The sequence below is a fragment of the Sphaerodactylus townsendi genome, linkage group LG07 (genome assembly GCF_021028975.2).
Source record: "Sphaerodactylus townsendi isolate TG3544 linkage group LG07, MPM_Stown_v2.3, whole genome shotgun sequence".
NCBI lineage: Eukaryota > Metazoa > Chordata > Lepidosauria > Squamata > Sphaerodactylidae > Sphaerodactylus > Sphaerodactylus townsendi.
The window spans coordinates 28,249,500-28,276,881 of NC_059431.1; the positions used below are offsets into that span (position 1 = coordinate 28,249,500).

Genomic DNA, 27,382 nt, shown 5'->3' on the forward strand with positions numbered 1-27,382 from the left:
TCTTCTCCTCTGCTCTAATCAGTCTGATGACCATATGTATTGTACCTCTGCATCCTTTACAAGCATTCTTTACAGCACTCCTTCCACCTTCTGACAGGGATAAAAACTCAGAAAGCTCAATTTCTCATGTTGGATAGAAGACACCCTGAAGGCCTGACTTTCCCCTGTGCTTTATTGATGCATTTCTCAGCCCTGAGATTCAGACAACTGCACAGACAAATACACAGATGTTACACAAAACAGTCTTGACATTTACCAAACTGCACAGAAAGTAAAGCAACCCTGAGAATGCAATTCATGTTTCTCTCTTCCCTCCCTCTCACTTGCTCTGACTGGTTAGTTATATGACACTCTAATCAGAAATGATATCTGTTTCCAGAAAGCCCATGTGAAAAGAATGCCCCTGAAGACGCAGAAACCAATGACCACTTCCTCTGTGTTCCCCATATATAGTAGATACTACAGTGTGGGGAACACAAAATAGCAGAGATGGACCTTCGGTCGACATTATCCTTCTCCGCTGCCATTATTTTTCTCACAGTGCACAGAGGTAAGTACTGAATTACACTAATTTATTTTTCCTCCTTAGTTTTAGTGTACAGAGCACAATGTGCTATAATGGGAAAAAAACATTGTTGGTCTGAAGTCCCAGTGGGTTTTGTAGATGAACCGTGATTTAAACCTATTGCCATACTACCATAAAATATCCACTATATTATGTTGTCTTTAATATGTGTGTGTGTGTGCGTGCTCACGCACTGTGTGTTCACTGTGTGCGTGTGAGTTACAAAATTTACACAAAAAATATGGACGCAATAGGGTCTTCAGGAACAAACAGAGCAATTGGAAAGATTGAAAATACATTAGAATCATCGGGGAATGGGTAAAAATAGACAGTTTAAACATTACATAATAGTACAATAGTCTTTCTCCCTCTCACATGCGACTATATTGGAGTTCCACTAGAGGTCATTTATGCATTCATATGGATGTTTCCCTTCAATCCAGAGGCTTCCTGCTTTCCATACAAGGAAAGTTCTGGCATGGAAATAGGCAATCATTCCAGAACCACCATGTTCTGGGGAATGTACTGCTGGAATGTATGTTTCCCATAGTGTCTGATAGACTTAGGTAGAAAGAATATTTAAACATTCATGAGGTCACACAAACCACACAGACCATTAGGGATGTGTGCAAGTAAAAACAGTGGGTTTTTTAAAAAAATCAGAATTTCAGGGAAGGCATAGCTATTAATATTCCAGGCTATTTTGATCCCAAGTACCCACTTTGAATCCAGAGGGGTTGGGGGAGGGGTTAGTTAGTTAAATCTTCCCAATCTAAGTAGCATATCAGGCAACAAGTGCTCTCCAGAGTTTCCGGTCTTGGGCGAGTGTTTCAGCCTCTTCCCGTGCAATATTCAGTATTGCTGAAATGATCTCCTCCAGTTGTTTCAGGGGCATCCTCATTGTCGTTTGGCATGGGGGGGATGGTGGAATGGATTCTAAAATTATTTGGATCCCTTATTTCCTAAAGGGGATTGGAGAAGGGGGGGGGGGGCTGAACTAGCTATTTTTCAAGCAAATGACACTGAAATGCCCTGGAGCTGGTGCTGCTGGTCCAATAAACACCCAAGATTTAAGTACATTGGACCAAAGGGTTTAATTCTAAAGGCTCTTGAACACAGACATCCTCCACTGATTACTATGGGGGAGTATGCCGTGCTTTCCCCAGAGTAAAGGAGCCAAAAGCCAAACATACAACAGCACCAACAACCCTTGGCCAAAAGCCTTCAAATGCAAACAGAACCAACAAACCCAACAGAACCGATATCAACGAGACAATCTCAATAGAACCATGGTCCAAAGTGGGAAACCTAATACATACAACGTCAAACCAGAGAATTCAAGCCAAGCCAAACTGAAATAAGGGAAGAGACATTATTTCCAGCCCAACAAAACCAATGTCAGACCCCTAATTTGTGGTCCCATTTGCCTGTGACAGCTGCCTCTCTCCCTCTCCTCTCCTCTCCTCTCCTCCCCACACCGCACCCCACCCTCACCCTGGTTGCCTGGGAAACCCATCAATAGCCCTCCAAAAAAGTCTGGCATTTTCAACACCAGCCCTGAATATTCCTGAATATTTTTGGGAATATTCAGGATCATGGTACCACTATCTGTGCAATTCTGGAATATCCAGATCCTGAATATATCCTGAAAATACCAATAAGTTGTATTGTCAAAGACTTTCATGTCCAAAATCAACTGGATGATTTGGGTATTCTGGGCTGTGTGGCCATGGTCTGGTAGTTCTTGCTCCGAATATTTCACCTGCATCTATGTCATGGTAAGATGTGTTTCTCCAAACATTTCATCTGCATCTATGTCATGGTAAGATGTGTTTTTCTTCATTCCTCTGAAGATGCCAGCCATAGATTCCGGCAAAACATTCAGAGCAAAAACTATCAGACCATGGCCACACAACCCAGAAAACCCAAAACTGCTACTACCAATAAGTTACTTTGTGGGTATATTTCAGACCAGATGCATCTACGCGCACATCCCTAATGATCACTTTTCAGCAAGCTCCATTTCATTTCCTCAGCGAGAACATCTGAACTGAACCTTCAAAGTAACCAGTGATGTTCCTTTCATAGTTATGGAATATATATCCCTGTGTGAAGGTTGCCTGCACCAGGTTTGGAAATACTGGGGGTGGAACCTGAGGGGGGGTGGGTTTGTGAGGGGATGGACTTCAATGGGGCAAAATGCCATAGAGTCCACCTTCCAAAGTGTCCATTTTCTCAAGGTGAACTGATCTCTGTCACCTGGAGACCAATTGTAATAGAGGGAAATCTCCAGCCATCACCTGGAGGTTGGCAACATAGCCCTGTGTTAACCTCTAGTTCAGATACATTTGCTGTACTTGAGCTGGCTAATGAATCTACACCCCAGTGTGTACATAGCAGCTGGGTTACCTCGGCTTCTTTCTATTTAGGTCATTGCACAAGTATCATTGGAGGGAAGGAATCAGCTGCACATTCAAGACCCTATATGGCTGCCTTAATGAGCGGCAAACATTTAATTTGTGGAGGAACTTTGATCCAAGGAAACTGGGTGCTAACTGCAGCTCACTGTTCTATGTAAGTTTACAGAAAGGTTTTGTTTTTATACACAGTTCTGCTTGAAGTTGCTTGTCAAGACTCTCTTGGGCAATCCAGAGCTACCACAAAAATAGGAGGAATGGTCTCTGTCCAGGCACTGCTAGGTCCCCCACTGCCCTACAGTCAGCTGCCCCCCACCCGCTACCCTGAAGCCCCATCACTGTGGATTCGTGGAGACAACTTCACTCAGCTGGCAAGATCTGGTTACAGCTTTCCCCCAGCACAACCTCAAACTCAGGAAAGTGATCTACTATAGTCCATTGGGGGGCGGGGGGCACAAGTTGGCAGTCCAAGCAGATGCTATGCCATAAGAAAAGGAGGGTGACTGGCCAAGCCCCACATGACTGGCTGGGTGGAATGGGTGGCTCTCCCTTCCTCCTTTGGGAGGGTAGGACCCCAAACCGTACCACAGTACATGAGACAATGGCAAGGCAATCAGTTCATGGTGGTGAGGTTTTCAGATAGCGTAGGATAATGTGGGGCACAGCACTATAGCCACAACTCCAGAGGTTCTGGAGTCAAATTGATGGCCTGGGCGCAATAGTCCCTGTATCAGGAGGAGGCAGAGCCACCTCCCTTCCACTGATACTGGGGCCCTATCCTTGAGTTTTGCCCCATGAACACATAATCATTAAGACTGCCTGTGTTGTGCAGTGTGGAAAAACTATACCATGGGACCTACGCTTTTGTACAGCTGAGATTATGGAGCTTTATATGGAGCTCAGTGATCAGAAGGAACCAGAACGTTAAGATAGCCCTGCCATTTTTCTTTCAATCAGTTTGAAAAAATTCCTACATACGTTTGATGAATTGGTTGCTTGCTTGTGCAATGGTTCAAAAAGCTTACAATAATGTCAAGGCAAACCATGCACCCATTTGAAGTCGGGCATCAGGGTTTGCTTCTTAAGGTGTTTTGCTGCTGTTCTAAGGTTGTCGCCGCCCCTGTAGTGGGGAGTGCCGGGGGACCCCGCGCTACTTGGCGACAGTAGCGTGCAGCAGATGGTAAGTGGGAAAACAACCAGAGTTCATTTGTGACTGAAAAATGTGGATAACCATCAGTGTAACCTGGGTCTTTTCAGAAATGTATGCAGTGTGAAATTCATCATTGGGGTGAGAGAGGCTTGGACAATTTTTTCATGGAGACCCAAGTGAAAGCACTTTTTGACAATTTCCTATATAGTATATCTTGCATTAACATTGTCAACATCAAATAGAAGACAGAAGGGGCAATTCATTCACTCTCCAGCTGCAGACCAACTTAGCACATCTACTTATCTAGTCAATGTAAGATCTTTCCATGGTGATTAAAAAATCTTCTCAATGGGCTACCAGGGCTAAGGTACCGGTATATGTTTCTGCAAAGTCAGAGGAAACACAGGGTTGTGTAAAAAATATGAAAAGTACAAAATTGGGTTAAAAACATTTTTTTTAAATTCCAAAATAAAGAGTGATATTTGAGCATGCAGAACTGTCACAGGGAAAACACCTTAATATCTGGATGGCATTTGGTGGGGCTGTAGCAATAGAAGTGAAATGGTTGCCAAATGGCCAGAAAAAAATACCCTGTTCCTTTAACAGAGGTTTAATGAGCGGAAATGAAGCTTTTCACCAAATGAAGTTGAATAGTGTGTAATTTGTTTGAGCCATTTTGGATCCCCATCAGGAGAAATCTGGATTAAAATACACTGAACTAATATATAAATTCTCATTTTTAAAATGTATTTCTTGACTTTCCAGAGAGAATGGAACAACTATTATCCTTGGTGCTCACTCATTATCCAAAAATGAGCCAGAGAAGCAGATTTTTGAAATTACCAGAGTGTGTGGCCACCCGAAGTATAACAAAAAAACCAAGGAAAATGACATTATGCTTTTAAAGGTACATTTTAAAATGAAATTGAACGTCCTGTAAAGGGGGGATGACATTGCATTTATCGTTTTGAGTATTTTTCTTTTTACATAAGAAGTACACTAGCGATTCCACCAAAAATATTTTGATAGTGACTTCATTTTAATGGTGTTTAGAACTACAAACTACAAGCATTAGAACCTCCCAGGTGCAGATTTCCACACGTCTCCTTTTGCCCAGCAAGCACCTGTTATTTCTAAAAGGCCTATGCTAAAGGTTTGGAGGTCTTTTTCAACAAAATTCCACCCAGTATACAGAGACTCAATAAGGAGAAATCCTCTCCTCCCTCTTCCACCACTAGCAGACAGTGGCATATCTGCAACAGGGACAGGGGGGGTCAAATGACCCTGGGCACACCGGCGGGGAGCATGCAAAATCACCCCCAGCCCCCTCCTCCCCTGCGCAGACACAGGTTGGCGCAGGGGAACCAGCCTGCTGCCACAGCGCCTGTCCAAGGGCCTGTGGAGGGCAGGAGGCAGCCTGCAGGATGGCCAGGGGAACCTAGGGGGGTCCCAATGGGCACCGCGGCAGCAGGCCGGCCCAGGAGCCAGCCTGCCACTGCAGTGCCTGTCTGAGCCACCCCTGCCCCCGAGTCCCGATCCCGAGCATGGGGGATGGGGGGTGCCCTGGGCAGGTGTTGTCCTTGGGTGCCATTCCCCCCCCCCCATATGCCTCTGCTAGCAGAGCACTTGCTCAACCACGTTTTCATCTGCTAGCAGAGGTGGGCTTCTGCTGTTTTTGTTGCTGTTGTTGCATTGCAACACACTGATGTACTTTGATCCCCAGTCATCAGGGTTGTGGGACTGCACATCCATGGGGTTATAGCATTGCTTCTTTGTTGTTCCTGTCCTCAATAGACAATGGGAAAATTAGGAGAAGTAGTCTCTTTTTAATCCTTCAGACCTTTAAATTCCATGAAACATGACGACTGGCAGTGAAGGCACTGGATTCAAGACAGAGCCTATCTTAATCAGCATGGAGTTAGAGGAATTCACTGATCTGTGGATGCTTAATATTCATTTGTGATGGTCACAGCATTCCTGATCTGTAATTAGTTCTGGCTCAAGGGGTAATTTTTTTTCTTTGCTGAAAAATTGATTGTCATTTTTTTCTTTTTTCCCATTATTATTTCATAATAACTCGGTTATAATAATAAAAATTAAGATACAATCAATGAGCAATTACTTTGGCTGCAAAAAGAGAAAACAAACATTATTCAAGATGTCCATCCCCACCCGGGAAAAGAACTAATAACAATTTTTTAGAATTTATTTATAGCCAGCCATTCTTGCTGAGATTCAAGGAGGATTTCACAATATAATAATAATAAGCCTTTATTTGGCATAATACAATAAGATCATAACACAATACAAAAACTGTGATAAGGAGTATACAGATTCAAATGTGTGAAATTTCACAATATAAAACAATGCAATAGAGCAGCATGATCATCCAACAAATCATGCAATAGGCCCAAGATCACAAAAATGAGAAACAATACAAAAAAAGCACCATGTAAATAGGAATGAAATTACAAAAGTAGAAAATGGTGCTATAAAGGAAAGATAATACATACAGTAAATGATGAATAGACTACAATCATTTTTATTTTTTGCCATCAAGCCACAGCCAACTTATGGCTGCTCCAAAGGATTTTCAAGGAAAGAGACTTCAGAGGTGATTTAGTACATCTGGAAAGTCTCAGAAGTGCTTTGCAGGTAAAAATTGCATGGAATAATGGAACAGTTAGTGTTGAAACAACAAATATCTGAGATCATCATTGCTCTTTATCGTTTCTTCAGCTTAACAGAAAAGCAAAGATGACTCGAGCTGTAAAAATCATGAAGATGCCCAGAAGTTATGATGATATGAAGGCAGGAACTCGATGTCTAGTGACTGGATGGGGAATTACTGAAAATGGAGGGAAAGGACCTGATACACTGCATGAAGCTGAAGTCACCATCATATCCAGAGACGTCTGCAACGACAAGAACCACTATGATGACATAGCTGTGAAAAAGAGCATGGTGTGTGCTGGTGGTGTCAAAAAGAAAAGGACCGATACATGTAAAGTAAGGGTATTTATTTATCAATCAAGGAGAAAACTGAGGTCAAGATTGGTGGTTTTATTATGTACAGCAGCAATACTCTTAACAATTACTTTATCCATAAATCATTGATCAGTGGGAAGTTTGCCATTTAGGATTCCACTTACATGATAGTGGTGCACGCCAGAAACAACTATTATCTTCGGTCAAGTATAAGCATTTATGAATTGGATAGCAGGAGATCGGTCTGGTCACTCAAGCAACCCAGTCTGGTGCCTGGGGGGCCATATTGACAGAGAAAGGCTGTGTGGTAGGAGGTGATAGCTGTGGTTTCTGCCTGTTGTCACTTCCTAGATCTATGCTGCAGCTGCCCATGTCCATGGCAGACTGAAAGGACACGACCTCTAGGGTTGCCAGCCCCTTTGTGGAGGCAGGGATGCTTCACCCTCAGCTCCCATTTCCTGCCACGAAGGCAAATTTTTAAAAAGCGCTATTGGACCAATGACTTGACAATCCAGATCTGACAGTGTGCTGTCACCGATGCTCTCCCATGTCCCTCCCCAGTCTCTTGCTGGTGGTTGGCTGTGCCTGACAGTCCTATCAGGAATCCACCTGGGATGCAACCAAAGCATCAAGAGAAAAGATGCAGGACACCCACACTCCTGCTGCTGATGTTCAGGTCCATGGAGAAAGGCAGAGATGCTGCCCTTGGAATCCACCTTGGGCTTGACCAGAGTGCCAAAACAGGAGTATGCTTGGAGCAGCAAAATACAATGAAATAACCACTGGCAAAAGGGACCTCTCCTTGATTGCTCCAATTGTATAAATTGTCCCAGAGTATATGTTATCTTGGACTTCAGTTTATGAACGTCAGCAGCATGAGACAATTAATCTTGGATAATTGCTAATAGAGGATTACTTGAATGCTTCCTTGCCCTGAAATTTTCTTAAAGAAATAAAGCTAGTATGACAGGGAGAATTTTTTATACAAGCCTTATATGTGATATCCTATTTTTAAATGTACAGGGAAGTGATTTTCTCTCTCCCCCTCTGTGTGTGTGTGTGTGCGTGCGTGCATGTGTGTTCATACCCTATAGTATAAAATCACATTCCACTAGCATGGAACTGATGTGTTATAAGTTTTTTGAATTAATTTCTAACAATCACTTTGGCCGTTTCCGCACGAAGGCAGAAATGGCCGGGTCGGCGTTTATGACGCCAACCCGACGACGCTGGGACGCATGGACGGTCCTGGGAACAGCCGGGCAGCCGGCGCCATGGAGCGCCGGCGCCCGGCCGACCCGGCATGTCCCCGGGCCTCCGGCGCGTTGCCTCCAGCAGCGCAGGGCAGGGGGGGCGTGTCCCCAGGTTCGGGCGACGCCACCAGAGGCCCGCTGACAAGCGGTGGCGCCGTGGTGGGGAGGGCGCTGAACGGCAGTTAGTTTCACGGGCGGGCGTTTCCCCAAAAAGAGCGTTGGGAAGCACTCTGGGGAAACGCCGGTTTCAGGCCGGGTGGGCGGCGCGAGGGCGGCGCAGCTGCATTGCAGCTGCGCCCCCCGTGCGAATGGTGGCCTGGAGACGGCGTTTTTACTGTCTCCAGGCCGCCATTTAATGCCCGTGCGGAAACGGCCTTAGTAAATATCTTTCAACAACTCAAAACATGAACATACGATACTGCAGCACAGCGCTTAGAATATCAGCATGTTCTGCATTTCATGTACAGCTTTAGTTAAAAGATTTCAGTAAATGGTTAAATACAAAGCTTCATTTTTTTTCCTATTGCTCCATGTAATTCATTACAGCCTGACCAAACAATGACACAGTTTAGTTTTGCTGGGTGTAATATCAAGTTTGTCTCTTTCTTTTCCCCAGGGTGACTCTGGTGGGCCTTTAATATGTGGAGGAATACAAAGAGGCATCACTTCTTTTGGTCGAAGAGGAAAATGTGCTGATCCCAAGTACCCGGGTGTCTATACTCGTCTCACAAAGGACTATCTTGAATGGATTAAAAAAATCATGGGGGAAAATCTAGACTGATCACTGGCTTTTACTTCACTCTTTCGATACCTATGGATGTAGTGCTTTTTAAAGAAGCTTCTTCATTTATTAAAGCTTATCTTATTCATCTTTGTATCAGATGTCATTATAATATTCTATTTTTCTAGGTGCACAAGGGAAGAAACAAAAAGATCTTAGGGGAGGCGTTAACCTTCCCCATGCACTCTGAATTTCTGGAATAAATCAGCATCCCTGTGCTACTTTAAGGTGGGAAAAGAGATAACACTTCAATTATCACGCAGATGCTTATTTCTTCCAGTGAAATGGCACTGGGAAAAGCGTTAATCCCTTACAAGTGCCATGGCTCCAATCCTTTCCAATTCCTTCCACCACTGACTGCCTTTTAAGAAAATCTAAGGCCCAGGAATGCCAATCAGTGACCTTTTGTGCACTTGTGGTACACCTTGCATGGAGCTCATATTCCCATAGGGTTGGATTCTTGATTATGCACTGATTTTACCCTCTTCAGAAGCCACCATGCTCTCAAACTAGAGAAGGAAAGTAGAGAAGTTTGGATTTATACCCACTTGTTTCTCCTGTAGGGAGTCTCAAAGCAGCTTACAAACTCCTTCCCTTCCTTTCCCCACAACAAACACCTTGTGAGGTAGGTGGCGTAGGGAGCAGCAGTGGCGTGGTGGTTAAGAGCAGGTGTTCTCTAATCTGGAGGATCGGGTTTGATTCCCCGCTCTGCCGCCTGAGCTGTGGAGGCTTATCTGGGGAATTCAGATTAGCCTGTGCACTCCAACACACACCAGCTGGGTGACCTTGGGCTAGTCACAGTTCTTCTGAGCTCTCTTAGCCCCACCTACCTCACAGGGTGTTTGTTGTCCGGGGGGAGGGGAAAGGAGATTTTAAGCCCCTTTGAGTCTCCTATAGGAGAGAAAGAGGGGATATAAATCCAACTCTTCTTCTTCTTTTTTTAAATTTTATTTTCACACTGCATGAACTTGACATGGTATATTGCTTCAGCGATAGATCCCGGCTAGCAACCTCCAAACAGTCAGGTTGTCTGAAAGCTTAAAAGTAAGCAACTGGTGGGCAAAATGGTGGATCAGATCAGCGAGTCTGCAGGGATTTCCCTTTCGAGTGGAAAACTATGAAGCAAACAGCTGTGCTGAAAACAATGAGTGCACAACAGCCCAGAGATTAGATGTACCTTTTTTGTTACTTGAGCTTCTTCCTTCAATTTTTTTCAATTCTCTCCTCAGTTGACTGAAGCATTGACTTCACACCACCTTTTGATCAGGCCCAGCCCACCCTACATACCCTGGCCCCTGCTTTTCAATTATATGTTAACATCCACTTAAAAGGTTCAGAAATTCAACCACGCAGCCATCAGAATAGAAATGAATGAGTAATTCCAGCTCTTAGGTATCAGTTTCTTTGTCACTTATTTTGGTATTCATCATCAAAGCCACTTGGTTTTTTGTTGTGGGGGGGGGGGGGTTGTATGTACTATGAGTTTGATCCACAAAGGAAACCCATAAAACAACTTCTTTCTAGTCACAGATGTCATCACCACACCAAATATGAAAAGTTGAATCTAATATATCATTCCATTCAGCAGATGAGACCCTGAAAGTGGAAAATTAAATTGCATTTGCAAACCCACATGACGTGAATATAGTGGATGTGTGAAAATATTTAGATTACGTGGTAAATGGTACATGACCAACAGCAAGCTTGTGACTAAAGTCTCTAGAGGAACATCTTTTACCTGTTGTTTTTTATCTTTTGGGAAAGATATTTTCCATTCTGAAATGTACAGCTTGTTTTGAAGCCTTTCCTTTCTTCTCTAGTTTATTCAGAAGAATAAACAGAGAAAGACTGATGGATATCTGTTTTCCCAGGAAGGATGCCTTGATGCCAAAAGAAAATCATATCTTTCTTTTTTCTTTCTTTCACATGCCTGAGACTTATGCAACTTGCTGTGCTATGCAGTACAGAATTCAGAGTGAGAACAATTGGGAGCGAAATCCTAGTTTCACTGAAATAAAAACCAATAAAAGTTTGGAAACTCAAATCCAAACTTTAGATAAAAAGTAAAAAAAAATGTACTATCTTTCCTAGGCTACTGATATGGATCTTCCACACCTTCCTAACTTTTTCAGGCAGGGAAACTACTCACTGATCTTGCCAGATTTTTCCCGTCTTTCAGGGACTGGGGTGCTTAAGAAATGGTAATGTCATGTAAGCTGTAATAAGAGCACTTTCCCTCAGTCCTGTAACTGACCCAGAAGGGGAAGGATGCCTGTTGACTTAAACCTTCCTAGTCAAACCCCTTAATAATGCGCACAAAGTAAGTATTGAGGCAGATTTTAAATTTAAACAGAATAAAAGGTTTATTAACAAAGAGGAGATGGGTAAGGAAGATAAGTAACTCAGAGAGGAGAAATGGATGAGGCAAATAGGACAGGAGAAATATATATACACAAGAGCTTGGCACAGAGATTCAGTATTTGATTTTTTTGGCAGTCTTGATAATACCTCAGTTTCAGCTCTCAGTTACAGTTCAGCTTAGTTGTTATATAGTTGTTTCTTACATTTATATTTGTATTCAAATTTATATGCCATCCTATCCCAAATAGGGCTCAGGGCGGGTCACAACAGATTAATACAATTCATTTAAAACATTTAAAACAAAGAATCACGCAAAAATTAAAACAATACTATACATGCCCAATAATAACTATAATACTAAGCTGAAGCAGAAAACAGATGGTACATTTCCTTAAACTCAAGATGTTCCGGCTAATGGCTTGTTCACATTCAGAGTCCTAACAGGCTTGGTGCATATATTCAGTACTTTCACTCAGCCCTCACAATTAGAAAACCCAAACTAAAACATAAAACACTCTACTGAAGAACAGAAGGTATAACCCAATAATCCAGACTAACTGGTATCCAGGAATTCTTCCTTCATTTGAAGATATTGCTTACTGGTTTATATGTATGACCCTTCAGTTTGGCCTCTCAATAAACCCCTCCACCAGTTCTCTCAATCTGTGTATATTAATGATTTCACCCAGCTCACAAGCTGATGACACACTTTGACTAAACTACTCCCCTCAGAGATGTTTTGTTTTAAACACAGTTAAATCAGATTGCTCGTAACACCAGGAACTCTAAAGTCCAAAAGCCTCTCAAATTGTTCTGTCAGGGAGTTAACCTCCTGCCTCTCTGCATTATCTAGCCATTAGGCTAATCAGAGTGCAGGATGCCACAGCCAATCAGGTGGCTTCTCCAGTTCCTAGGCTTCTATGCCTCACTCTGAATGTAAACAATACTAACTGCAGTCAAACCTGCACTTTTCAAATCACACTTTCTGTGCAGTCTGTCACAGCTACCTATAAACAGACTGCTTTTTCTCCCTCTTATTACAATATCCATTATTTTTTAACTGTCCATCACCAGCTCTATAAGGTAGGTCAAGTGAAATACACAATCAATTAATACTAATGCTTTATGGTGGTGGAAAGTGCTATTAAGTCACAGTCAATTATGGCCACCACACAGGGTTTTTAAGCAATTGTCAAAGATGGTTTGCCATTACCTGCTTCTGCATAGCAAATCTGGACTTCCTTGGGTTTCGCAAATCCAACTATGCCTGAATTTGTCTTAAGAATTACTAGTCAATACACATCTTGATTAATTGAAACAATTATCTTTCTGGAAGTGCATTGTGTTTGGCTTCATCCTGTATTTCCACACATATGCTGTCTCATCAGCTCCAGCAGAAAAGATCCTATTTCCTTCTGGACTCAGAGCCACATGCAAAACTCTTCCTTTGTGATCTACGTGTAAAGAAAGATACCCATAAGAAATATCAAATATGAAGTGTGGAAAAAACAGTGAAACATTGGCATTTTCCAAGCTCGTGCTTATTGAGGACCCAGACAGCTCTAACTACAGCACAGGTGGATAAAGTATATGTCTGGAGTACAATAACCTGAAAGCATATTTTAGCATCCACATGGCTTAATCTTCCTGGATCTCATAGGCTTCCTCTCAGATCCACCCATTATAGTTTCTGGAAAGTCACAACGGAGAAAGGCATTTTGTAATGAACGAGACTGCAATTTAAAAAAACAAAACAAAACAAAAAACCAAAAGGTCATTGGCAAAGGCTTCCTCCAGAACTGAACTTTCTGCTCAGAGTCCCATGTACTATATTGGAGGTTCTTTGCAAAGATCCTCTGAATTTCTGGAGTGGTTTGCCCATCTGTGTGGGGAGCTGCTTTTGAAGCAAAGGCATCTTGAATCATGCATCACCTTTTGAATCAGCTCTATAACTGAAATGAGCTATCGTTCTTTAAAAGCAAACTGAAGTTCTATTTCTTTCCCATGATCAAAAAACTGTTGAAAACTTCAAGAAATAAACATTAAATATTTGTGGCGAATAACAAATTAATCTTTCTTTGGTGCGAAGAAAAAAAAATCAAGAACATGCAGGTTTCACTTTTACTGGGTGTTCCAGACATCATTTTTTCTCATACACAAAGCAGTGTCTGGCTGCATTTAAATGGCTAGCAAAATCATGCTATAAATCTTTAATTTCAGACTGCAGGAGAAGATAGAATTCATCCTACAAATTTCCCTGGCATATGTATTGTCAAAGGTTTTCCCAGCTGGAATCAACTGGCTGGTGTGGATTTTCGGGGCTCTGTGCCAGTGGTGGGATCCAAAATTTTTAGTAACAGGTTGCCATGGGATTCAAACTGTGGTGCAGCGCCAATGGGGCTGGGTGGGGCACGACGGGGGTGTGGCCAGGCATTCTGGGGGCGGGGCATTCCTGGGCGGGGCTGTGGCAAGGACACAGCTGCTGCGCCATCCATGGGCGGGAAACGAATGCACGCAGGCGCAGGCTGCCACGCACGCCGGTGCATCTCCTGCTAGACTGCTTCAAGTTCTGCGCGCTACTGCTGAGAGGAGGGGCATAACTAAGGCAAAAACCACGTGGCAAAATCACCAATTAGTAACCCCCTCGGGCAGACACAAATAATTAGTAACCTACTCTCGGGAACCTGTGAGAACCTGCTGGATCCCACCTCTGCTCTGTGCCGATGGTCTGGTAGTTTTCGCTCCTAACGTTTTGCCTGCATGAATGGCTAGATTCTTCGAAGGCATGTCACAGTAAGGTGTATTTCCTGGAGCAAAAACTATCAGACCACAACCACATGGCCTGGAAAACCCACAACAGCCAGTTCCCTGACATATCCCCACCATCACCTCTAGTTCATAGCGGAGTATTAGATTAAACATGCATCCCACCCACCTCCACAATATTTGGTACAATCTCAAGAAATCTTCACCCTTCATTATTTCCTATTTCATCATATTGAATACATTAACTAGGTAATCATACAATCACTATATGTCAAATTGCATTACCATAAAAAACACTTGAAAGACCATTTCCTCATGTGTTATCAGACACAGGTTCAATACTTCTGGGACATGAACATTTTTTACTTTCTTCCCCTACAGCATCATGGTACATTTGTGTCCCTCAAGGATTATCCTGGTTTTTCTCCCATCTTTCTCAAACTTGCTTTGCTCTGAAGTTTGGGGAAGATCTCAGTAAAGTCTGGATGGGGAAATTTGAATTTTCCAGCCTATAGGACTGCCAATTTCCATGTCCAGCCCCCATGGCAGCCATTTACTTTACTTGCCATCAGGGGGCTTTGAATTTTTTTTAAATAAATCAGCATTAGAATATAACAAAGGGGAGGCCCATGAGACTCATGGTGGGATGGGGGAAATCCCATCTCTCCCCTCCCCATCTTGGGGTGAATAGCAAAATCAAAAAGACATCAAAGAGAACAAGGTAAAATACCATCGTCCTTTCTACATGACACAAGTAATAACATCTCACAGTCGTTTTTAAAAGAACCATTTTGACTTTTTTGTCCACATAACATGGACAAATAAAGCATTGCCAAGCCAAAACAGTTATTTTTCCCACCTTCCCCACCCTCACTCAAATTCTTACTTTCATTTTTGCAGCAGCTGGTGCCCGCCATTTTCTACAAACTTCAGGAGCCTCCATGCAGCCGCTGGAGTGGCAGACTGTTCTCATGGAGGTTTCCTCTGCTAGCAGCTCATCTGCTTGCTACTTCCACCTACAAACTTCAGAATAAAGTTTTTCCACACAATCCCATGTTCCTGTTATTTTATTTTTTTTGAGGGAGGTGCCAATGTAACCCCCATGCTCAGAATGGGTTGACCCAGTAAGGGGTGGAGACTCAAAGCAGCAAGAGACTGCAGCAGACCTCATGTAGTTGGAGGAGACAAGGCTACCAGACTCGGACCTTGGCTGTATAAGCCCTTAACACCTTGTTAAGGTAACTGCAATGTTGTTGGGAACTACTGGGAAGGTAGTTGTTTATTTTTGCTATGTTGTAAATGTTGGAGTTTATTGTTTCAGGGCTTCTTTTGTGGTTGTAATGGGTGAGAGTTATCCTGGAAACCTTCACCATGTTGAATCCTGTTCACCAAGCCCTTGGAGTCTTCAGGAGCCAACCCACTTGCAAGAAGAAATGGACTTGGCATTACAAGACTGTAACTAGAAGGACTTGAAAATGCAACCTGAACAGGACCTTGAAATGTGATGTTAAATGTTGATGTTATATGTTAAAAAAGTAAACCATTTTGTTTTTAAAAATTTGTAGTTGCAAACTCATTCCAAGTTCTGCCCCACAGAACCCACAAGTAGAGGTTACACCATCATAGCTACCAAGATGCTCCCTCAAAACAAAAAGAAAGCAAAAATGACACCAACACAGGATCTCCAGGGAAAACAAACTTTATTACTGAACTTTTTAGAAATAGTAAGCGGATGATCTCAGAGCAGAAGAAACCTCTGTGGGAGCAGTCTGCACATGGCAGCAGCTGCACAGAGGCTCCTGAAGTTTGTGGAAAATGACGGGCGTGGTCTACTGCAAAAATGAAAGCAAAATCTCAAGCGGGGGGGGGGGGGGGGGCAGGAAACATAAAATGGAACTTGTTCTGCACAGGCAAAGGAAAACCTATTCAACCCATCCTGGGGGGAAAGATTGCTAGTTTCGTGATTTTTGAAAGAAAACAGGTTGAGAGAAAAAAACCTGGCCTAAAGATGCCTTGGGGGAGAAAGCTGTGCGGAGTTCCTCCCCAAAACGTTTTTATAATGTTCTTGAGACATTTCATTTGTGCAGAAAGGGACCATGTGCTATAGAAGATCCGGATTTAAAAGAAAAATAGGTTTGATCCAACTTTCAAATCAAGATCTTATTCAGTACATAGTGGTGTGGGGTTTTTTTAATTAACCCATTTTCATTTTTAGGTCATAGTCCAACCAAAATGGAGTTACACGCTGCTAAAACCATTGATAAAGAGAGCGTAACTCTCTCTAGGATTGCACTATTAGTAATTCTCCAGTGTCCTGCAGTGACAGGAATATTCTATATGCCAAACTCCCGGAATGGAAAATAAAATATTTTCCTCTTAACAAGTTTGAAATGTATACATTGATATCATTCAATAATCTTATATCCATCAGCTATTTAGGAAAGAAGCAAAAATGTATAATTTTTAAAATTCCTTCTATGATCAGTGAAACATTAGCTTCCTTTCTTCTCTGGTTAATGCAAGAGCTGTTCTCATCAGTGGAAAGAATACCTCCTCAGAATACCCAAAACAAAACTGAAAATGTGCTCACGCCACCTGTGACGAAGACTGGGATTATCAACTCTAGTTATGAAACTGCAGTTATCAACATGCTTACCACAAAGTTCTGCAGAATTTGAAAGCATGGGGTACCTCCAGACTGATATCTTATTCCAAGGATATCCTTCCCCAGTGATTAATTCTTTGGTGTTGGGTAACCAGAGTAGAGAACATATCTGGAATAATTTTTCAGAAGCTGATTTCAATGTTGCAGGATGAAACACATATTTTGATTGATTTTGGACCAAAATAAAATTTAAAATTAAATTTTAGGCATCCATACTTCAAACACCATGGACTAGTATTGCATGGTGAATATATGGTATAGTTTGTCCTGGATTTATAAAAACTTACCATTCTATATTAGTAGTAGCTTCAGATTCTGTCATCTGTGATGAACAACTAAGACTACTGTGTGTAACTAAATTTTATATCTTTGGTGGGTTTTTTTCAAAAGTTATAGTCCACCTTTTAGGTCTATAAATGTTTTCAGCATTTATAGACCTGGGACCCAACTTTGATTCTCAGATGACAGCATCAAACTAAGGCTCATTCCGCACATGCAGAATAATGCACTTTCAAACTGCTTTCAGTGCTCTTTGAAGCTGTGCGGAATAGCAAAACCCACTTGCAAACAGTTGTGAAAGTGGTTTGAAAATGCATTATTTTGCGTGTGCGGAAGGAGCCTTAGTGAGAACCCATGAATGAAGTCACATAGGTTTTCCATTTCCCTTTTTATAGTGGGAGACTTTCAAGTAATTGGGGCCCTTGCCTTCCAAATCTCACCCAATCAGTGAGTAGAAACTGTGGCCGGGGGTGGGCACGATTATCCTGGGGAGAGAAATTAAAAAGAAAAATAAGAGCACATCTACTTATAGGAAGTATCAGTGGTAGCTCTAGGAATCACCAGGAATTCTATCGTCAGAACTTCCTATAAGTAGAAAAGGTCTCGTTTCTCTTCTTAATTTTTTCCCCAAATTGCCTGGCACCCCTGATAGTCACATGATTGGAAGAGGTAGAGCCAGAGTTATAAGCACATCATCAGGGAGGGGGCTACATGTTGCAAGTCCACACAGAATATAGGTGGAATGATTGGTGGGGTTAGGGGATATGGTGAGAAGACAGAGGATAGCTTTTGTGGGGGAGACGGGTGGTCTCTGAATCTGCCTGTGTTAAGAATTTTCTCCTATGTTATATGACATCACTTTACTGTCTTGCTGCCTCTCTCAATGTGTATGCAAAGAGAAAGACAGGAAGCACAGTGCCCTTGCTCTTCATGCATACATACAAGCAGAATACCCTGGCACAAAGCAGCTCTTTAGGGGTTCACAACCCAGTTGATGGGACTCTGAGAATCACTTGAGGGTTCCAACTGATGTGGAGAATCACTTGAGGGTTCCAACTGATGTGGAGAATCACTTGAGGGTTCCACCCCTGATTTAATAGAAGCACAAACATGGAATTCAAAACAATTTTCTTCTACACTGCACATGAACGAAAGTTTTTTTAAAAAAAAACCCCTTTCCAGATTCTTAAGTAATTTTTTTTAAATCCCCAAGTGAATTTTCTCAGGAGTTGCACCTATAAGCAGAACACCATGGGGCTGAGAAGCAGTCCCCCAGCACCATCTTCAAGAATCACCAAGCTGGATAAGAGAGGGTACATCGGCAATGGCACCCTCCTTTAAGACAGAAGCACAGACTACAAAGCTAAAGAATGAAGTCATTTACCTGAGATTTCGTATCTGCAATTTCAAGCTTTTTCAAGCTGCTTACATTCCATATGTGCAACATTCTGTCCTTTATTCCACCTCCTGTGGCAATTACAGCAGATTGCCATGGGCACCACATCATTGCCTAATAAGAAACAAGAACATCACTGAATTTTAAGATCATAATTTTCTGGTACTGGCCAATTACAGCAGACAACTAACAAGTTTGGTGTGAGTTATTGCAGCTGAAATACAATTAAAAGGGAGAAATATTAGGGAGAAAATAAATTGCTTTTGTGCTTTGGACAACAGAGAATTTCCAGTTGACCATCCTGTTCTCCTGGATTTCCATTTTCCTTGCTTCTAAGTTCCTGTTTCTTCAGGGAAGGAGGGGGGGGGGCTTTCAGTTCTGCATGTGTTTTGCTCCTTCTAGTGGTGGATTCACTATAACACAAAATTAAGTCTAGCATAAAAACGTGCAGTTTAAAACTGCAGGGAGATACCCTGGACTTAAACTTGTTTTATTTATTTATTTATATTTATTTATTTATACTTTCAACTTTTATACCGCCCCGTCCCCAGGGGGCTCCGGGCGGTGCACAACATACAATAGATACAGTCATAAAACCATATATCAAATCAACCACTACAGAGAGTAAACACATGCAGAATTGACCCCCACACACAAAAAAAAAAGAAATAGGAATTTAGAAGTGAGGTAAATGAGAATGCAGAAAAGATCCCTAACCTGACATTGGCCTCTCTTCTGAATTATGAAGAGAATCTTTATATCTGACAAAGGTAGCTTTGACTTTCCAAAGCTTATGTCCCCCAGATCTTCTTGTTCTGAAGGTGCTACAAGACTTGAATCTACCTGTTCTACAGCAGATCAACACAGCCACCCTCTGAAACGGTTCATCATACGTTTGTTATTTAAAATACAGTTTCTTCCCCCATCCTACCTTCACTGCTGAGGAATGAGATATGGTGGTTAGTGGCCTACACTGTCCTCCCATACCTGGATCATTAGGCCAAATATTCAGCAGACCACCACTAGAACCACTTGCCAGGAGTGTGTGGTCTGGGGACCACTGTAGGCTACAAATGCTCTGTTTGCTTTGCCGAACAGCGCCGATATGGGGCTGAGCTGCTCGAACATCATGATGGTGAATATAGCCCAGTCTTGAACCACTACAGACAAAAGAAAGACAATTCTATTCAATCTGAAATAATTTAAGAAATGTGTACACTTTTTGTTCTAATGTCACAGGTAAGCACTATTTTAGAACAGATGCTTGTTTCTAACTCCAGAACTAAGTGATGAAGCAAAAAAAAATCTTTGAGCAATCACAGAGTGACTTTCCTTTACCCTTGAACAATGATGTACATAGGAAAACCCCTCCATGTCCGATTCCACCTCCCTTTTACCAACTCCCAGTCACTTGAAGAACAAATTTGCATCTTTAAAAGAATGCAGAGAATAACAAAGATAATTCATTTTTAATGATACTGCTTTTGATGCTTTATCAACAAATTAAACTATATGTAGAAGTTTGGGGGGCCTGTCCTGGACAGCTCAAGCTAACCTGATTTTGTCGGATCTCAGAAGCTAGGCAAGTATTTGGATGAGAGCAAACCAGTTGACATAGATCTTTGAGACTTTCTCCCATAAAGCCTATATATTTTCCACAGCTGAACTACAATCTCCTGGATTCTACAAGAGTTTAAATAAGGCAATGATATATAATACGTTGATGTTATTTAACTGCTGCTCACCTGCTAAGTATATGACCATTCCAACTCAGGGTGCCAACTACAGACAGATGACCAAACATAGTTCTCATCCTCTTTTGGGTTTCAATGTCCCATAGCTGACAAAAAATTATAAAGAAGGCCTCGTTAACACATTGGGTTCTGAATTTATTCTAAGTTGATTGTTTTTTCAGTTTCCAATTCCAGTTTCTTTGTTCTAACAATATGATAACCTTAGTTGATGATGTACACATATAATAAAAATACTAAAGTGATACAGCATGTAGGGGGTAGAAAATACTGTCAACTGACTTATGGCAACCCCATAGGGCCTACAGGGTTTCTGTAAGTCATAGAATCATAGCGTTGGAAGAGATCACAAGGGCTATCCAGTACAACCCTCTGCCATTCAGGAATACACGATCAAAGCACTCCTGACAGATGCCATCCAGCCTCTGTTTTAAAACCTCCTAAAAAACTCCTAAGGAGACTCCACCACACTCTGGCCTTTTCCACACGGGCCATTTACAGCGGCCCAGGGACGGCAAAAACGCCATCCCCGGGCAGCTGTTCGCACAGGAGGCGCTGCTGGATTGCAGCAGCGTGGTCCTGGCCACCCAGGAGCGGCGTGAAGCCGCTCCTAATAACCTCGCTCATTGAGCGAGGTTATTCTAAAACGCCGTCTTCCCATCAGTGCAGTGCGAAACGCACTGCTGGGAAGATGGCACTTTCCCCGTCCCCTCCACTCACCTCGTCCTCCAGAGCGACGCTGGAGCACGAGGTGAGTGGGGGGGGGACTCAGAAGAGGCGGCTCCGTGCGAAGCCACCTCTTCTGCGCCAGCTTCTGCGGGGCCGCTCACACGCTTCCGTGCGAATGGCCCCTACCCCTCCACCAGCATAATTTCTGCCGGTGGAGAGGCGCCCTTTCCGCTGTGCAGAAAGGGCTTTTGAGACAGTGTATTCTGCTATCAAACAGCCCTTACTGTCAGAAGTTCTTCCAAATGTTTAGGTGGAATTTTTTTTTCTCCACCTTAGACCTCTGTCTAAGATCCTATATATATCCACTCCTAAACAGTCTGAGTAGACAACACTGGTCCTGATAGATCAATAATTTGATTCAGTACCAGGAAGCTTCATGTATTCATAACCTCTGATTTACTCATAATTTCTTTATGTTATGCATTATTTTAATATTATTATTGCTTTATCAAAACAGATAATATGAACGTACCACCCAGTACCTGCAGTTCTCCATCACTTGTTGCCAAAGCAAGCCAAGGATTCTCTCTCATCCATGCCACGGAGGCAACATAATATTTGCAACTGGAACATAAGTCTATGCTTTTGACATTTTGGTTGGTTTCTCCATTCCAAATGCACACAGTTGATCCTAGCGCAAGTGCAATAAGATTCTTGTGGCTCCAATCTAATAAGTTTAGATCTAGAGGAAACTGACTCAGGATAAATGTGTGAGTCAAATAGTGCAAGAAAGAGTTTCAACAAGGTATATCTTCATAATAGCATTCATAATAATATGAATACAGACTAAAGCATGTCAAAATGACTATTTCAAATGTAATATGTATTATAATTAATTACTTATATCTAGTGACAAAGGTAGGTTGCTCTGTGCTGGGATGAAAATGTTCAGGGAAGAGCTAATTTATTTCTTTCACTCAAATATCACTCTTTTTGTGAGGAACACAAAGTGATTTTTATTTAGCTTTTCAAGGCAATTTCCCATCAGGTAGCTTACTGGTCAGTTTAAGCTTTGTAAAGCTGCAACACAAAGCGTCATATTGCTCGAAGCCACATTCAGATCCTCAGATGTCTATTTTAGCTGTAAAAAATAAGCTCTGGAGCTTAAATCTGGAGCTTAAATCAGATGGGGAGTCTGATTAGGGAAACATTATGGGGTCGGAGAAAAATTAATTTCTGTCTGCCTCAGTACCATGGGTTCAATTCACATTATACAGAGGCAGACATATGCTTTTTGCAGCATTTCATGATGGATTTTCAGCTTGCATAGTTTGATGTTGAACCTGATACTAGTTCTGAATGTGCAGAAAACCAGTTCTTAAACCTATGCGGGTGTTTTCAAGAAGATGGGTTTGCAGTGACATTTCAGCCTATCCCATCCACATTTAGTGAGCAAATGTCCTACCTTAATAGGAAAGGACCACAGTGACCTTTACAGTGGAAGAAAACCTATTTTATACGTAGATATAGATAGTTCCAATAAATCACCCTGTAATTTTTTAAAAAATGAGAATACTGAGAATTTCCAATTTATAAAAATTAATTAGTTTAATAATTTTGAATTTGGATTGCTATATTTGGGAGGTTAACAGGACTGGTATGGTTTAATTTTGCTTTCTGCTAGTTATTTTAATGCTCTTTACCTTTATTTTCTCTTTAATTACTGGATGTTGGTTTGATACTTTTGTTCATTGTGATTACAGTGCTTTGAATTTTTGAGAATACTTTTTATTACACATGCATTTGAGATTCTATTATAATGTAAGCCATTTAGGGACTATTCTGTGCCTCAAGTATATAAATAGTTTAAATAAATAGCAAAAAAAACAGCACTTCATAGAATTAAACATCTCAGCTAGGCCAATACTATTACCGTAAATACCCAATAATATAATAACCATAACTGTAATTCCTGTCTGAAAAAAGAACCTCACAGAAAAATCTATCCCAATTAAATGATGCATTTGAAGAAATCATTAAAAGGGTCCTAATTTGCACAATTCATTCCAGTGACAGAGTAACAAGTCTGGGAATTTTCTTAATGCAGTAGAGAGGCCTTATACTTTATCTGTGCCATTTTTGAGAAAAAGGTTTTTCAAGTTCTGTTTTTATATAAAAAGGTAGTGTTTGATGTCAGAAGATGAAACCAAACTTACAGTAATCATTGCGTAAACCACTTATGTGAAACCTAATTTCTGGCTCCAAAGGCTGACATTTGTCTGTGCTCGCAGAAATGCCATGAGCATCATGCTCGGTCTTAGTTCCATCCTTGCAACCTGAAAGTATCAATTAAGAGGATAAAAATGTAATTGCTCAGATTGCATCTGGTGGGCCACTGCGAGTAGCAGAGTGCTGGACTAGATGGACTCTGGTCTGATCCAGCAGGCTTGTTCTTTTGTTCTCATAATAATCAATCATATACTCCTATCATGCATATTTACAATCCCCAGAAAGTTCTAAGGGAAGCCCATGCATAAAGAAAAGGTCAAATGCACAACCACTGTGAAAATGTAGAAAATGCTAAAGACCAATCCTCCGGATTCAGTGCCCACCCCTTCCAAAATTCCTCTTCCAAGCCTATAACTGTCCTATTCAATGGAATGGAGGGAGAAAGATCCAGGCATAAAGACCAGCGGGACATTTGCTGTGGCATTCCATATGGTCTCTGAGAAATTGCTGTCTCTGGCAAATTGCACAGCGGCCCTTTCCGCACAACCCAATAAAACGTTTTGAGGCAGAAAATAAAACATTTCCTCTGTGGAGTTTCACATGGTCTTTAACCTCAAAACACTTTATTTGCACGTTGCTCCCAAGCTATTCTTTTTAAAAAATAGTTCTCTGGAAGTGTCTTCTTTGTAAAACCGTTCTCACTTGCTGCGTGGTGGTTCTTTAAACATTTCCCATGCTGCTGTGCAGTCCCTAGACTTTCTCATTGATGCCATTTTCTGAGCTCGCACCAGCCGTCATGAGGGTTGTGTCTACTTAGCTATGACCCTGACATCTTACTGACGGCTGGTGCTTAATTTTAATGCAAAGAAAAGTTTAGGTCTTGTAATGACATAGAATTTTAAATTTCAGTAAACTTCAGTTCTCTTCCCTTCACTTTGCACACATCTATCAAAAAAATAAAATCCAGGCATTATGTTCCAGTTCGTATTTTCACAGACTGTAAAGTGTCTGTAACGTGTCTCATTTAAATTGGTTTCAGTATCTTTCAAAGTATTTGTTGTCTCATGAGGCTTCTTGCGATACCTCTGGAACCTCAAAACCCAAGAGATGTCTAAAATATTCTATAAACTGATGCAGCTGTTGGTTTAAGTTCCCATCAAAGAGACCCCCTAAATGCAAAACTCTCAGGAAATGGCTAACCACATCACACCTATCTTTTGCATCTTTGATCAACACCATCTATGAAGAAAATAGCATGACTAATGGAAAAAGGCCAAAAGACTTAGGAACAGCAAGCAGATCAGTTAGCCTTGAAATGGCTATTTGCTGCTAAGATATCATGGCCTAGACGTCACCATTTTGATTACATTTTAGTAGATTATTTTTGCAACCTGGTATTGTTTGGTCTACAGAAATTATTACGGAGAGCATGAAAGCAAGGGTTTGAATGTTCCTTCTGTTCATGGGGGGCACTTGCTAAGAATATTCCATATTCAAAATAAAGTGCAATAGAACATACAGCTGATTAGGAAAACATATAGCTGGTTAGGAAACACATCATAAAACAAGATGCTACACAAACAGTGTAAATAAATGGCAGGGTGGGGCATGACTCAGTGGCAGAGCACCTGCTTTGCATTCAGGAAGGTCCCGGGTTTAATCCCAGCATCTCCAGTTCAAAAGGATCGAGTGATATCAAAGACCTCCACCTAAGACCATACAGAGCTGCCGCCAGTCTGACTGAACAATACAGACCTGGATAAACAAAATGGTCTGACTCAGTATAAGGCAGCTTCATGGGCTGCTATGAGATGGATGAAGGCTCAAATGCAGAACATGTTCTTCATATATTGTAGGCCTCAGGCTCCGTTATCCAGCATATCTACCCGATGTATTTTAGGCTTGGGAGGAGGGCCATTCTGCAACCCTACCCAATCTCACAGTCAAAATTTATCACGAAAAAAGGTCATTTGGTCTGAAACGGGCCATTATTCATTCACTCAGTCTTTACGGAGAACCCAAAAGATAATCTAGTCAACCTGTGTTTTCTACGTCGTTTTTCAGCGTTTCTTTCAGTATTTTTCTTAGATAATTGGTATTCTCCAGAAATGGCTGGGTATTTGGAGTGATATTCAGTATTTGTGGGATACGAGTAACTGGGCCCTGAATACTTTGGAAATATTCAGACACATCTGGAGCATTTTAAGGCTCCTAGGCTTGTTTACAGGTTTGACAGGCAATGACAACCATGACTATTTTCTCACAGGCTTCAATGGCTCTCTGAGCATGGGCAAAGAGGATTAAAAATCAGGCCTACCTATCGGTTCCCTAAATGAAATATTTTGTATGGTTTGTTTTTAATAAACTGAATAAAACTTTATTTAAAATTATTGTCTTGGTGGTGCAGAGTGTTTGCTGCGGCTGCTGCTCTAGTCTGGTCTGGACCTTGGAGTTCCGTTGCCCACTGCTGATTGCAGTTCTGCTTGGCTTCTGTGGTTTGACACGGGCTCTCTCGGACCTGTAACGGTGCTCCTTTCAAGTTGGTTTGGCTTGGATTCTTGGGTTTGACACTGGTTATGGTGAGCTTTCCACATCACCCATATCACTGCTTGCTGGGATTCTTTGGTTTCACATCGCTTCTGATTGGGATTGTTGGTTCATTTTTTCAATTGGATATTTTTGACCAGTGGTTGCTCTTTCGTGTTTGACTATTGGCTTTATGGATTATTTTCTCCATAGGAAACAATGGATATAGAAACATATATATATATATATATATATATATATATATATATATATATATATATATATATGCCAAGCATGTGTGAGGAGGAGGCAGGAGGATGGTGAGGCTCTCTCTCTCTCTCTCTCTCTCTCTCTCTCTCTCTCTCTCTCATATATATATATATATATATATAGAAATAATAGGATGACTGGGGGTCTTTTGTTCAAGGGGCCGTTGAACTGGACTCCTTGATCTAATTCACTTGAAACTTGGGCAGAACTTTAGTGAACAGGCAGGACTAAGTTCTTTGCAAGGTTTGTGCAGTATTCTTGGCGGGGGGGGGGGGGGGGAAAGGGGCCCCTGAATGTATGGCTACCAATCTTGATCCTTCTGGATCTGAGATTGCAAATGCCTTAGCAGACCAGGTGCTCGGGAGCAGCAGCAGGCCGTTGCTTTCACATCCTGCATGTGAGCTCCCAAAGGCACCTGGTGGGCCACTGCAAGTAGCAGAGGGCTGGACTAGATGGACTCTGGTCTGATCCGGCAGGCTCTTTCTTATGTTCTTACGAAAAAGGGTGTCTTCCTAGGGGTCCCCAAAAAATCAGAATTGCAGCAAATCCAAATTTTGATTACTGATATGGAAATCATTCCCAAAATCTGAATCCAACAAATGCTTACTTTGTTGTCAAGTGCACATCCCTAACCATACCTTTCCAAAGGCACTCAGGTTTCTCACAGATGTTCAAGCCCGTTTTTTCTGAAATGCCATGCCTGTTCTCTTCAGTGATCATCATCTGATGGAGACATTTCTGCAAGAAAGTGGATACAAAAATATTACTTGTCAGAGAAACAGAAACTTTCCCTGCAATCCCACTCTCCACGTAGCTAGGGTTGCTTCCATACATAGGCCATTTCCAGATGTTATTGTTTATGATGTGATTGATATGCTGATTCAGAGCCAGTGTAACCCAACACAAAGGTATTCAGATGGGGGATAGATGAAAATTCCTCTTCCCATTGCCTCTAGTTCACACGGACCAATGGCATGGGTGTTAGAAGGTTTATCTGTTGATTCGTTTTGTCATCAAGTTGCTGCTGACTTATGGCCACCTGTAAGGTTTTCAAGGCAAGAGAGGTCCAGAGATGGTCTGCCATTGCCAGCCTCTGCTTAGCAACCCGGGACTTACTTGGTGCTCTTCCATCCAAATAGGAACTAAGGAGCAGCAGTGGCGTAGGAGGTTAAGAGCTCATGTATCTAATCTGGAGGAATCGGGTTTGATTCCCAGCTCTGCCGCCTGAGCTGTGGAGGCTTATCTGGGGAATTCAGATTAGCCTGTACACTACCTCCACTCCACCGCCAGCGCTGGGTGACAGCAATTGGAGGGCT

General features: G+C 41.9%; 2 protein-coding genes across 3 annotated transcripts in view; one reads left to right on the top strand and one right to left on the bottom strand.

Annotated features, from left to right (window-relative positions):
- Positions 1-489: 489 nt before the first annotated feature.
- Positions 490-9,154, top strand: LOC125436964 (granzyme A-like). Its single transcript, XM_048504345.1, has 5 exons — positions 490-550; positions 2,995-3,139; positions 4,898-5,039; positions 6,872-7,141; positions 8,990-9,154. Exons 1-5 carry the CDS (start codon positions 490-492, stop codon positions 9,152-9,154), a joined length of 783 nt encoding a protein of 260 aa, XP_048360302.1.
- A 2,379-nt stretch (positions 9,155-11,533) lies between these two features.
- The window catches only part of CDC20B (cell division cycle 20B), a 33,293-nt gene continuing 17,444 nt past the window's right edge, over positions 11,534-27,382 (bottom strand). For both annotated transcript variants that reach the window (XM_048503861.1, XM_048503859.1), the window contains exons 6-13: positions 26,705-26,804; positions 23,258-23,377; positions 21,584-21,783; positions 20,367-20,461; positions 19,553-19,781; positions 18,610-18,735; positions 16,938-17,055; positions 11,534-12,969 (exon numbers count right to left, since the gene is read on the bottom strand). In XM_048503861.1, the coding sequence (XP_048359818.1) occupies positions 12,824-12,969; positions 16,938-17,055; positions 18,610-18,735; positions 19,553-19,781; positions 20,367-20,461; positions 21,584-21,783; positions 23,258-23,377; positions 26,705-26,804 (1,134 nt within the window). In that variant the 3' untranslated portion in view covers positions 11,534-12,823. The remainder of the gene's footprint in view (positions 12,970-16,937; positions 17,056-18,609; positions 18,736-19,552; positions 19,782-20,366; positions 20,462-21,583; positions 21,784-23,257; positions 23,378-26,704; positions 26,805-27,382) is intronic.

What these genes read in the sequence shown, in the direction of transcription:
- LOC125436964 (XM_048504345.1), top strand. Translation starts at nt 490, where the DNA reads ATGGACCTTCGGTCGACATTATCCTTCTCCGCTGCCATTATTTTTCTC. An exon ending in TTTTCTCACAGTGCACAGAG is followed by an intron (nt 551 to 2,994) that starts GTAAGTACTGAA and finishes CTTTCTATTTAG; the next exon opens with GTCATTGCACAAGTATCATT. An exon ending in ATGACATTATGCTTTTAAAG is followed by an intron (nt 5,040 to 6,871) that starts GTACATTTTAAA and finishes TCGTTTCTTCAG; the next exon opens with CTTAACAGAAAAGCAAAGAT.